Raw genomic sequence first — 14,392 nt, forward strand, 5'->3', positions numbered from 1 at the left:
CAACGAATTCAGGTGACCTTTGAAGTTCAAATGATTACGTTATGTGAAAGAGGCTACTGATTGGCTGTTTGCAATATTTGAGCATTTCTCTTGCCATTTGTGAAAACAAACTCTGTAATACCTTGACCATTAGCACTTGGGCCTCACGTCTGTTCTTACTGTCCACTCCCAGGCTGTTAGGATGTTTAAATTTGCTGATGACTCCACAATACTGGATAGGTTTGATCTCTAACAAAGGTAGAATAGCTTATGGAAGTTATATAACGTATATATGGTTGCCTACATATGGTCTACAATTGGTTCGCCTTGGGCCAGCTCTGCGATGCGTGTTCATGAGACGGTTTAGTTCATGACCTCTCACGTGAGGTATGCACATTGGGAAGGCCACACATGACGCATCCAGGATACACACTATCTTTAACAATAACCTAAAACAAATACTAATATACAGTGACGAACATTTAACTTTTAGACAGCGTTCTTTCTCCACACTTGTAAACAAGGGGGCGGTTCTTGCACTATACCTCTTGGGTGTGACCTTCCCAACCCGCTTAAGGCACGTCACGGGAAAGGTCGTGGACCAAGGCGAGCATTTGTAGTTAGAAAGTATGTCTTTTATTTCCTGAAAATGACTGAGCGTTTCCCTAAGCCCCTTATTTGTCAGCCGGAGTCGTTAATTAAATCGTGCGGAGAATTCCGAAGAATAATTTTCCAGTGAGGACATGCCAGATCAGGAAGAGAGCACGGTGTCTTAAGAACACGATTGTCCCAAACAACTCTCAAGCTTCCAAAATATTAAAGTGTCTAAAGAATCTACTGCAGAAATTCAAAATGGCAGACAATGCCAAGAAAGCCTCATTCACTGCCAATATTCACTGCCAAAAGATCCAGTCTGCACAGTTGAGGATAGAACAGGAACTGGGGAAGATCCATGTGTGCAGTCTTCAAATATATCCTCAGCAGTAAGCAAGAAGAATTACTGTTACATTTGTGGAAAGCCACAGTCAAAATGTATACGTCTCTTAAAAATCCCATGAGAAAACAACTGTGCGTGTCGGTCAAGTTTTGGTACTCCAAAGCGTGTAAAAAAGTGCTGGACCAACTGCGGAACAAAGGGAACTTCCATCTATCCATCCGTACATCTTCTACCGCTTACTCCTTCTCAGGGTCACGGGGAAACCTGGAGCCTATCCCAGGGAACATCGGGCACAAGGTGGGGTACACCCTGGACAGGGTGCAAAGGGAACTTCGAACAGAATAAAGATGTTTCAGCGAGTGGGACCAGGTTGTTAAAACTCAGACGCAAACTAAAGAATACATAGAGATCCGTGGCGACACGTTCGAAATTGTCTTTCAGAACCAGTGGAAGTTTGGGCAGAGCCAGGAAAAACTAGGGTCTTGTCTTGGGCACAAATGTCTCATACAGCTCTGTGTCAAAAGATATCGCAGGGTGTTTGGAAGCTGTTAAGTGTGATGAAAGATGATGACATCTCGGCTGCTTTGCAGAGTGACTTCTGCACTCTTCGAGTCTTTAATTTTTCAATAAACATTGACAGGATCCTTCCAAATATGACTATTTTCGACTCCGGGAGCTTGGAAGACTTGTGCTGATTCTGTGAAGAGAATTTTCAATACAGACTCATGAGGATGCTGTAAGACCTGCAAATTTTAAGGTGGTTATCCAAGCTGTCAAGAAGGTGTCTGGGTTTGATGATGAAAATAACTCCTACCAGACTCCAAACCTTGCTCTGAAGTCAGGCCACTCATTGAAAAAGATACCTGACATTAAACATTGCAGATCTCTAGTGGCAGAACACATAGAAATGGAGTTTATGTGAGCTTAAAAGGTGAGGGAGGGATCAAAGATGATGCCTAATTTTTTTTACGGTGCTAGATGCTTTAATGAGAGTGCTATCAATGTCACAAGTAAGGTCATAAAGGATATTTTTAGTAAGTGTTGCTGTAACAATAATAATGATAGCAGATTTGTCCATGGTAAGTTTTAAAAACTCCTTTTATCTCATTTACACATGCTGACAGTGGACCTGGAGAGCGGGAGCAGATCTACAAGCTGTATAGATTTGAATATCAGCATATCATGAATATAATGAATAGTAGAGGTCCAAGAACCCATCCCTGAGGGACACCTAATTTTAAAGATACAGTAGACGATTTATAATCTTGCATAGAAATGTAAAGCTGTCTATCCGTGAGATATGAAGTAAGCCAAGAAAGAGCAGCACCCATGATACCAATAACCGAGAGGTAGTAGAGAAGTAAGTCATGACAGAAAGCGGAACTAAGTAGTAATAGAAGAATAGAAAGAGAACCGGAGTCGGTAGAAAGTAATAGGTCATTGACAACCCTTACGAGAGCAGTTTCGGTACTACGAAGAGGAAGAATGCCAGATCGAAAGCGGTCAAAGAGATCATTTTGAGCAAGGAATGACTGGAGCTGGGAGTCAGCAGTACTTCCCAGTATTTTAGAAATGAACGGTAAGTTAGAGATTGGGCGAAATTTAGAAGGGACAGTAGGGTCCGAGTTAGGTGACAGTGCGGGGATGAAGTCAACCCAGACATTCAAAAGGCTATATAATGCAAAGTGGTCTGAACTTGTTTCTCACACAGCTTTGACCACCTTGAAAGAGGGAGGGGCACTTTAAAAATCCATCCACCTTCCCTTTCACAGAGGATGTTCAGCAGTTTCACCAGCATCTTGAAAAGATTACTGGTTTAGCATCTGAGAACTTGAAAAAGATGCCATCAGCACAAGTCTATGGGGAACTTTGCAGAGCAAACCTAGCTTAAATAATACTGTTCCACCGAAAGAAATGGAGGAGAAGTAAGGCTTCCTAGAGAGGAACACAGCTGCCCTACATAAGGAAGTTGCTGTTGGCCTTACAATTAAATTAGAGGTAAAAGGGGGTAAAAATTTGCAGCGTTGCTATCGCCAGACATGGTTGATGCCTTAACACACCTCATAAGCAGAAGAAAAGAGTGTGGCATCCCAGAAGAAAACACATTCCTGTTTGTTTGACTGCTTATCGAGGACAAGACTGTCTGACGATTTATGCAAATAGGTGTGGTGCGTAAAACCCTGAACTTCTCAGGTCAACACAATTATGCAAACATCTTGCAACTTTGACACAGGTCCTAAACCTCAAAAACCATGAGTTGGACCAAGTTGCTGACCTTTTGGGCCACGATATTCATGTCCACAGAGAGTATTACAGGCTTCCAGAGGCTACAACCCAGCTGACCAAAATATCCAAACTACTACTTGCCATGGAGAAAGGTTCACTTACGAATCTTCAGCGCAAAACACTAGAAGAGATGGAAATCGAAGGTATCGATATTAAAGTCTTTACAAATGATATTGTATAGTTTAGTGTAAAGGCTATCAAGTATTCTTAGCCTAAAGATAATCCCTTGCGTACAACTTATTCGATGCTCGGAATGTTTATTTTTTGTTAGATGACATAGACTTGAGTGATTCTGAGCAAAGTGAAGACAGTGATGCTGAGGTTACATCCGGAGACTCCAACAGAAATGGGTTAAACATACAAACATCAAATCATTAAAGTCAACATAAGAAGTGTACCATATGATGCACCAAATTATTATTATACAATAGTTCAGATATACACACCTGTTCCTGAAGCAATATGGTCATCGTTAAACAAAGCAATATGGTCCATATGTGCCAAGTCAATGTAAAATATCTTAATCGGTTAATACGCATGAGGTTGATCTGCTTATTGTACTTGTCGTAGACCTAGATGCGGAGAACATCTTGCTAGAGATTTACAGTTTCACTGTAAAGGTGTAGTTTGTGTTTGTGTGTGAAATGTTTGATCATGTGACACCAGAACCTTTCTACTGAGCTACATTATTATATACAGCACAGGAATGAACATACCTCAGACGGTATGAGCATCTACTTCAGTCTACCAGCATGTCCAGGTGAGGTTTGATTCATTTCATGTACACCAAGCACTACCACTGTTTGTTACAGTATTTGATTTTTCCCTTCACAGATGTTGACTCTGCCTTACGAGGCTCATTTTAACGAGATATCAATGTTAATCGAAATAAACAATTTTTGAAACTAAAATGAGCGCCATAAATAGTCTTGTTTTTTTGTTTGTTTGTTGTTGTTTTTTTTTTTTACATATTTTAAATGAGATTTGTATGATCTCCCTTTCTAGTTCATTTGACATGTATTCAGTCACTGTAGGATGCTCTGAAGCTGTTTAGAATGCAGTTTCGATTGCTTTGGTCGTATCGAGTTATAATGTCCTGTAAACGACACAAATTGAAATTTAGATTTAAATTTTACATTTAGGATTAACTTGTACAAGTTTTTCCTGTTTGTTTCTGGTTTTTATTATTATCCACCATTCATTAGTAATGAACATAAACACTGATAGGAAGGACAAAGAGCACAGCAGGAGGGAAGAAGAGTGTGAACAAACCTGGTAAAAGCACACAAAGAACACTGATTCTTGATCTACACAATTCCCTAGTACAAAGTTGAAAAAATTCAAATGAGTGTTCAGAACTATCAAGGGCAGACCAAGACATTGTATAAAGGAACTTTATCAGGAACCAAGCAAGTATAAAGTCAGATTTTTTTTAAATTTTTATTAACAACTTGATATTATGGAGTTAAATGTAACATCAGGATGGGAAAGCGATTCAATCAATTATCTTATGCGAGGACGATAACAACACGACCGACGTGGATAAATAAATCGCCTGACTAACTAAAACAAACAGGCGGAAACACGTTTAACAAAAGCAGCAGTTCAGCACATTTTCACTCTGTAGATTAGTAATCGGTAGCCTACAACAAGAGTAGACTAAAGACTAAAGGGTTGGGAAGTGTGGCTGGTTGCGAGAAGAGCTCTGGATGGAGCTCTGGATGGAGATGAGCTCTGGTCGTCATGGTGGTCACCTCAGGGTTCAGGAATTTGTTTTCCTTTTTTGTAGTGATTCTTGAAAATTCTGCCGAAAGGGATGATGCAAGAAGGAGACAAAAACGTATATAGTCTCTGACAGAAATCGCTGCAGTAATGAGACATTTCCGGAACCACATCGCAAGGGGTAAACTCGCCAGTGAAATGGAATACCAACAGTGCAAGACTGCTGAGCGTCCTGCTGTGGTTAGTCACTTAAATATCCAAAACATAAGAGACTTTGTCAGGAATCGGGGCTTAACGCTTTAAAAAAAAAAAAAAAAAACAGCTGAAAAATACTGAATAAGTTTTATTTTTCTTATTGTTTTGTTTTGTTTTGTTGTTTTTTTTTTGTATTGGAAACATTTTAAATTTTTTAGGCTTTAAGTTTTAAGCTTTAAACTGTCGAATGCTTTAATATGCTTTCAGCAATGTTCATTACTGCTTTTTACGTTGATGAAACGATAAATTATTTACGTTCTCCACCTCCATTCATTTGAGAGGGTTTTTTTTTTCCCCCGTTACACATAGGAAAAATGTCAGCGTATCTTCTGATACGTAATATTATCAGGGCAACTACTGTAATGTTGTTGAAAACAAGCACTAATGAAACTTTTGCTCCTTCTTTTATTCACTGACTGTGCATACTGTTATAAGTCCTCTGTAAAAGGTACGGTTGAATATTTACATCACTATACAGAAATATCACATATAGTTTAAATGGTTGGGTCTGTTGGAGTATGTCCCCACAGGTGAGGGATGCCTTTGCAATGCACAGGGCTGGTGTACGATGTGCTGAGTCCAATCTTTTGTCCTCATAAATTAGGTATGTCCTTTTAATGCACAATGTCTTCACTTTTGTGTTTATCTTTAGACATGTTCCTTTTATTATGTTTGACCCTTTAATACACCTTAATGACATTTGTGTTTGTGTGTGTGTGTGTGTGTGTGTGTGTAGCCAATGTCCTTATAAATCCTGTTAGTCCTTATAATACTGTTTTGTGCATCTAATTAGCTATCAAATGTCCTCATAATTGAGTAAGTCCTCATAAGTTGTGTTGTGTGTAAACAAACTCTGAAGTGAAATCTGTGCTGTGTGGCTCAAAATAGATTTTTTTTTTTTGATATACACACATCTCTTGTAGAGCAAGTGGAAAGGGGAGTCCCCCTAATGCAGCAAAAAAACCGGTTTAGGGTGCAGTGTCCTTGTAGTGCACAAAAACCCGTGCGTGTGTGTGTGTGTATGTGTGTGTGTATGTGTGTGTGTGTGTGCATGTATGTGTGTTCTGCGCTTCGCTCGGATGGAGGAGAAGAAGAAGTGTGTGAACGCGCGTTTTCTCTCCGTCGATGGGGATCTGGGTTTTTCTGATGCTCGCGGCGCGCGCAGAAGCGTTCGGGATTAATAATAATAATAATAATAATAATAATAATAATAATAATAATAATAATAATAGTCGTGTGTTCGGTTAGTAGACTGTTTATCCGCAAAACAACTTTTTGTTTCCGTTCCGCTGTCTGTCGTTTTCGTGCTGCGTTCATATCCGCCGTGTTACTTTCGCGCGCGCACTATGCTGCTCGGCGCTCCGGCGCTCACGTGGCTTCTTTCCGGCGCATTCGGACCCAACCGGAGGAGGCGCGCGGCCGCTCGGTCAGTCCGTGTGCGCGCTTTTTGGTCCCCTTAGAACAGATTTTTCTCTCTCTCTCTCTCTTTTCTTTTCTTCTTCTTTTTCTTCTGCAAGCATTTTTTTTATTCTATTTATTTTATTTATTTATTTTTATTTTTGGATGAAGGACCGACTTGAGCCTTGAGACTTACGACTTAAGACTTGAGACGCGCGCGTGCCTGCGCGTCTTCATCGGGTCTGCACCGAGAGGAGACTCGTCGGAGAATCTCTCGAGAAACCGGAGGGGACACAAAGTGCACGAGACTGGAGGCGAGACGCAGATATGGGTGAGTTGTGAGTTTAGCCAAACAGTAGGCATATACATATATGATATATATAATATATATATAGCCTATATAATATATAAAATATATAACTATAATAATAACTAACAATGATGCAGAGCTTCTGAATAAGTGTTCAGGATTCTGAATTTGTAGTGTGTTAAGTCAAATCGTGATTTCGCGCGTGCAGGTTGTTAAAAAATTTTTTTCAACACCCACCATGTTACGGTGTTAAATCAGGCGTGCACGAGTGTGTGTGTGTGTGTGTGTGTGTCTGTAGCACAGTAGGTGTTAATCATCCACTGGAGGAATGTGTGCAGCACTGTGTGAGGGTTTAATACTGTAGCTGTTCATGTTCATCATTCATTCAACACTGCACGAGCTCTTATAGAATTGTAGCTTATTTGATCCATTTGTCTTTTTTTTTTTTTTTGTATTTTTATTAAAAAAGAAAAAGAAAAAAAAAGGTAGGAATTAATCCAGAACTGTAACTGAACATGTATGCAGTTTATTTGTTTGTTTGTTTGTTTGTTTGTTTGTTTGTTTAGGGGGGTGTGTGGGGGGGGGGGCTTATCTAAAAAAAATTTTTAAAAATTAAAAATGTAAATGTGTTGTATCAGTAATATAAAAGAAGTGCAAGCAATGAAACCCTAAAACACATGATGGTGTTTGTGGAACTGTTGCGGTATTTTTCCTCCTTACTGTCCTGACATGATGGCAGCCAGGCGCTCTGCTCTGCTCTGAAGCTCAGGTGTGGGTGGCTTTGCTGAGCTGACTCGGTCGTGCATGAAGGGAATTTGTGGGTTTGGAGCTGCGCTGGACATTTATTTTTTATTTATTTATTTATTTATTTATTTATTTATTTATCTATCCATCTCATTTTCTTCAGTGTAGGCTGCGCTCGATTCGTAGCGTGCAGAGATGAAACCTGCAAGAGCATCGTATAATATAAGACCGTATACCGGAATTTGCACTACACCTAATTAAATGAGATAAAATGGGAATTTATGGGCACGTGTAAAGCAGGTACTAAACACGCAGCTGACCACTGAGGCAGCTTTAACCTCCCAGGCACTTTAGATCCAATTTTAGATCTGTTTCATCTGTAGCGTGAACCTTGAGGAGCCTCAGGCTTCAGCCTGTAATCCACTCGTCTATTAGAGGCAGCAGGAAGTCTTTTCCTGTAGATATTTAATGGAGCTGCGCTGAGAATCTCTTAGGCTTGTGTGCTTTGTCCTGTCGTGCCATCCGTCTATCTCGCTGATTGATGATAGTATCACCTGTGGGTTCTGCAGTGTCAGAGAGAAAGTGGGGGGCGTGGCTAGACATACCTAGCATGTTCTGTGTACGTGCTACATAACTTGTAAGCTAGTTACAAGTCGGGTGTAGCGGCTAGTCGCTAGTTAGGTTTTCTTGATTAATTAGCTGCAAACAAAAAAGTCGGGACTGTAAATAAACGTAACGGGTTAATTAGCTACTTTACAGTTGGGGTCAAAAGTTTACATACGCCGTGCAGAGATTGCGCAATTTTATTATCACGTCTTCTGGGAAACAAAGGAACGAAGGGCGGTACTAAATGGAAAAAAAAAATAAGCTCTTTAAACAAAATAACAATTTACCCCCATCATCCTCTCTGGATCTTCATGTATCGTGTTGCCATCTTGAGCATCAGTGAACATTTGAACCTTTTGTAACAGTCGTCTACGAGTCCCTCGTTGGTCCTCAAGGTGGAAAAGACGGATCTGAACATCATAAAGCCCGCTGTTGGAAAGGACTCAAATACAGTACGAAGAAGATGCGTACTGAAAAAGGAAAGAGTGTGCAGGACCTGGAGGAATTTTCTGAAGAACAGCGGGAAGTTTAACTGCTCGGGACAAACAAGGGACTCGTGAAGAACTCTCACAGAACATAAACACAGTCGATGATCATCCAGGTAGCGGCGCACGGGATTGAGAATCGAGCGCGTGTAAACGGGTCCGTTTGTGTAAATGCCGATATCATGGTGTCTTACGGACTCTATGTAAACATCTATCTGTTATGTGAAAGAGCTTCTTCAGGGAAGGACTAAACAAACAACTAAATGCAATTGTTTTATGCTCGTTAGCGTTTTGCAGATTCTGCAAGCCGTGCGTAAACTCATGACCCCGACTGTAACTAGGCTCATTATGCAATTGAAATAAAACGGTATAGCGTACGTGTTGAACAGCAAGCAGAGATTCTTATTGAGCTGTTGCTTGGAGATAAACAAGGCGCGTTTCATTCGATTAATTTTCATGTTTTGCAAGCGACGGTTTATGGTTAGTGAGCACTGCCGAGGGAAGAGAAGATGCATCAGGAAATCGTCTTTTCTCTTCCTAGACGATTATGGTTAATACAGGAGGACAAAATAGCTGAACGTTTTAAAGCTGCAGATGCTACGGGGTTTTTCGACAGATAAAACATGGAAATCACCTGATTTGATGGTTATCGTGATTTCTGATGCCGCCGTCGATCATCCAGAGCCTAGTGCGCGCGCGTGTGTGTGTGTGTGTGTGTGTGTGTGTTGGATGTACACTTTTGCCAGTTATGGGTAAAAATCATAAAACAGGGTCTAAATTCAGACTATAGCTTTACACTTTCATTTCATTCGTTTATTTCTACGGACTCTGAGCGTATCAGGAGAAAGCCGTCACGTTGAAGCTGTTATACTGAACCAAAGTATTATATTTTTCCCCAGTTCCATGTAGCAAGCCTCTTTAACACGCTCTATGTCATGCTATTATAGGACAATAATCAACAACAATACGGTGTGACGAAGCTGTGAAGCTGAACGTTTTCTACAGTGTTTTATTCCACTTATGCCGATGACCGCGATTTTCTGTTTGTTAACAGAGCGACGCGTCGTACTTTTTGTCTGTTTGTAGTTACGTTTAACGTCGCGGAACATCCGCGGAACGAGTTAGCGCTTACGTTATAGCACCTCATAAGGAGTCGTTTCCTCCTCCTACCAGCCTCTTTTGTTCTTTCTTGAAGTTAAACTTAAACTTTACAGCACTGACACTGGAGACTCCTTCCATATAAAATGTTCAATAAATATCTCTTTACAAGAGGAAAACCTCACCGTTTCAGTTACTACAGTCCCTATGAACGAGGTGTTACCATAGAAACGATAACGTATTAGAACGAGGGCATTAATATAAACCTGCACTACTGTCAGAGCTGCTGTTCTAGAGAATTAATCACCGTCTGACCAATCAGAATGCAGAAAGCAACAGTGCTCTGGTGGTGTAACTTCATTGGGATGTATAATAATTAAGTTAGACACACACACACACACACACACACACAGACACAGACACACACACAAAACCTGTGCTGGTATTCCCATCAGGATTGCTGTCAGTGTCCTCATACATCATTGTTAGCGTGCTGTGCTCATGGCAGATGTTAACTCGCAGCTTCTCAGACCGGATACAAAACACAACGTGTGTTTAATATTCGTATAGAATTTGTTTATACGGTCGTGTTGTAATTTTAGGCTTCTTTGAATTCACAGAAAGAGAGAGAGATAAAGAATTTCGAACGAATTTCTTCACTGGATTTTTTATTTATTTATTTATTTTTAGAAAGAGTAAAGCCAAGATACGACAAGCGAAGAGGCTAGTTTTACAAAAAGAAAACAAAAAAAATTGTTTCCACTACAAATACCATTACAAATCATCAACTAACCATTACTGGTCCTTAATGGTATCCACTAGACATAACATGCCACCAATATAAGGCAACAAATTACCTGTAGAGACCCACAGGGATTATTAAAGTTTCCATTAAAACTAATACACTTCCCATTATAGCCATTAAAGCCATTACAGTTTCTATGAGGATTTCTATTGGTTTTTTTTTTTTTTCAGCAGGGTGCGTTTATCTACACAATATATTAACCCGACACTTGCTAGCTTGCTAGCATAATTCATTTGAAATTACTTGACTAGCTCTTAGCATGAACTACACACTGCTACCGAGATAACTAGTGAGCTAAGTAAGCAGTAAACATTAGCACATTGCTGCATTTAGGTAAAGCTGGCATGTGCTTGTATATGGGTTGGATGCAAGAGCAGGCGAAATATATATATATATATATATATATATATATATATATATATATTCGCAAGATGTTAAATTAAGGGGCGGGGCAAAAGTGGAGCGACGGGAGGACACGGGTCGGCGATCGTCAAACGGAAAATAACGTCACGAAGGCGAACTTATAATGAGAAATAAACAAAGTAAAACCACGAGGCTCGGAATCTTAAGCGGAAAGTGAAGGATTATAGGAACTGAGGTCTTGAGGTGTTGTGACGTGACACGCTGAGGATTCTGGGAGTTTGTGAACTCGTATTCTATGCAAGCTTACGAAATGGAAATAAAGGCTAGTGTTCAATTGGCGCGAGATCATTAACGTGATCTAGCTTTTGATTTTCATTAAGTATTTCCGTATCGAAAGCTGAATGCTAATATCCGTAGCGGTATCGGCTCACTCTGGCTAATACACTTTCCACCAGCCAATCAGAAAGATTTGTTTTTTTGTCTTTTATTTTGCATAAACTATTTTCAGTAAATGTCTCGCTGTGTTGTGAATGGATTTAATTAGTGAGAGAAACAACAACAACAACAACAACAACAAAACTGTCGCATCATTTTGTGGCAAATTCTTAACGAGTTGGAATGGAGTAAAAGACATGAATTAATTCTATATTACTGGTTTCATATAATGGGCCCTTTTTTTCCCCACACTTCCTGTTTTTTTTTTAAGCTGGAAAAAGTATTTCCGCTAAAACCACAACAATGTGGTTTAGTAGTAAGTAATAGTTCAGGGAACTTAGCAGTGTGTTACATATCTAAACAATTTACCGCTGTGTCATCTTTTTATATCTTTTCCCTTGATGGTGTGCAGAGGAAATATGAGTTTGTGCGATGAAAAAAAAATCTCTTATACCCAAGGATAGTATGATGTGTGTATCGTCTCGCTGCTTCAGACTGCACTGAAGTTTATTGCTATTGTCAGCGCTTTCAGGTCAGCACTTTCCATTTTCACCCTGAAAAGCTGACGGTATCTGAGGGGATGAGAGTTCGGCAGAGAGCAGATGTCCATCCTGTGGAGCTGATTGTTATGCGCGACGTCCCCTTTTATGACTACGGACTAGCTAGGTCTGCGTGGCTAATGCTGCGTTCGATTAACGCTTGATTCCGCAAATCAGAATCGCAATCCTCCGACTAGGAAAATCCAAAGAAAACGTTCCTTCAGTTTGTAATTCCTACTTGGAAAGATGGCAAGTTGTCTTCAACCCCGAGTTCCACGTACGATGGCGTGGTGAAATGGCAGCTCAGAACGTCAACAAGCTAGCAAGCGAACATTAGCGATCATGAGTTTATTAGCTGGCTAGTTTGTTGGTAACAAACTGCACACATGCTTTACATGGAGTCGGCCATGTTGTTTTCCACACACCAGAAGCTAGCCTTTTCCAGGAAGTAATGATCTTTTTTATCGGATACTAAAATTAAAGTAACTGACTTTATCTGTTTAGAGAGATAAACGAAGCTAATATGGCAAACCTGAAAAGTGAGCTAATCACTACAAATGTTGGCCAGCTACTGTAGCTAACTAGGAATATAGCTGCCTGGCGTTAGCAAAAGAAAGTTATCAGTGATATAAGTGAATTTATCTAACCACTATTTTATTATTCTGTAAATGAAAGTGGTCAAATATAACACGCGAATGTCAAGTAACTACAAAGCTAATTATCATCAGTGCTTCTGAACGCGGTATCCGTAAAGAAGGTCTTGTATTATTTATTTATTATTATTCATTCAGGTTCAGGATTCTAACTCATTAAAGTCAGGGAATGAGAATAAAGTGAAAATTCGCGTTTTAAAAAGCATTTTATTTGACCTTTATTTTACCAGGAAGTCCCATTGAGATCGAACGATGGTATATCGTGGTATATAATGGTATATAATATTTAAACACCGAAATATTTGAACAAAAACAATTACACGTCTCCTTCGCCACATTCTTTATGATCGCCTTAAATTCATCAATAGGTTTAAATCTTTTTGCAATTTATTCCTTGTCCAAGGTGCACAATAGGACAAAGCCGTTTTCCCCAGGTCTGTCAGAACCCAGGGTACTTTAAAAAGCAAAAGACGTGGAGGGACGCAACGGATAACTACCCGATCTAAGACAAAGAAGGTTAAAAAGGTAGGGTGGAAGTTTACCATGTATATAACTTTAATGCTGTTTTCTACGTGTAGTCAATGATGCCCAGCCCACTAAATCATAAAGAGTGCAATGATGAGTAAGAGACTTTACGTCTGCAATAAAACACAGAGATGCATGGTACACTGGATCAAGGCTCTCTAAAGTAGAGGAAGCTGGATGCGTATACAATATATCACCGTAATCAATCACAGGTTAAAAAAAAAAAAAAAAAAAAAGGAGCTTCTACAATTTTTTTTCCTGGTATTTAAATTGAAACAATATTTATTTCTAAAATAAAAGGCAACTCTTTATTTTGAGCTTCGCAACTAAATTAGCGATATGTAATTTAAAGGAAAGCTTATCATCTATCCATATTCTCAAGTACTCGTATGAGGACACCCTTTCAATGGATCTACCATCGGACATGAAAATACTAGCATCATCGAGCGTCTGTGAGCGAGATTCTGAAAAAAACATAAACTTTGTTTGCTCTCTGTAAGGCTCTGGGTTACTGATCGGAAGGTCGGGGTTTCAAGCCTCATCGCTGCCAAGCTGCCACTGTTGGGCCCTTGAGCAAGGCCCTTAACCCTCTCTGCTCCAGGGGGCGCTGTATCATGGTTGACCCTGCGCTCTGACCCCAGCTTCCTGGCATGCTGGGATATGCGAAGAAAAGAATTTCACTATGCTGCGACCAATAAAGACTCATTATCATTCTGTGCGTTCAAGGTCAATTTTAAAACTCGACAGAGCAGTTTGCAATGAATTAAATGCAATCTGAAGCTCTTGCAGTGCCTGCACTAAGGAGGGTGCACATGTATGAATAACAGAGTTATCTGCATACAGGTGATATTTAGCTTGGATGCCCTTTCCAACATCATTTATAAAAACAGAAATTAAAACAGGTCCCAGAATGGAGCCCTGGGGAACACCTGAAATTATCTCAAGAAAATCAGATTTTATGGCCATGAAAATAGACAGACAGAGTTCGGTCGGCAAAATAGTTTTTATACCAATTTACAGCCCTAGAACTAAGAACAGCGTTCCTAAGCTTGTCCAACAGCAATTTGTGGTCCACTGAAGCAAACGCCTTAGATAGATCCACAAATAAGGCTAACCCTAATCCTTAACCCTAATCCCTAACCCCAACCCTAATCCTTAACTCTAATCCTTAACCCTACCCACTAACCCTAACCCCAACCCTAACCCCTAATCCCTAACCCTAACTCTAACCCTAATCCCTAACCCCAACCCT

At 40.0% G+C, this 14,392-nt stretch overlaps 1 protein-coding gene across 2 annotated transcripts in view; it reads left to right on the forward strand.

Moving 5' to 3' along the window:
* Positions 1-5,920: 5,920 nt before the first annotated feature.
* Positions 5,921-14,392, forward strand: part of LOC128620446 (leucine-rich repeat transmembrane neuronal protein 4-like) — a 54,389-nt gene continuing 45,917 nt past the window's right edge. For both annotated transcript variants that reach the window (XR_008388146.1, XM_053645464.1), the window contains exon 1: positions 5,921-6,908. Coding sequence is in view for 1 of the 2 variants with exons in the window: in XM_053645464.1 (XP_053501439.1) it covers positions 6,905-6,908 (4 nt within the window). In the remaining variant the exon portion in view is untranslated. The remainder of the gene's footprint in view (positions 6,909-14,392) is intronic.

Source organism: Ictalurus furcatus, chromosome 16 (assembly GCF_023375685.1).
Source record: "Ictalurus furcatus strain D&B chromosome 16, Billie_1.0, whole genome shotgun sequence".
Taxonomy (NCBI): domain Eukaryota; kingdom Metazoa; phylum Chordata; class Actinopteri; order Siluriformes; family Ictaluridae; genus Ictalurus; species Ictalurus furcatus.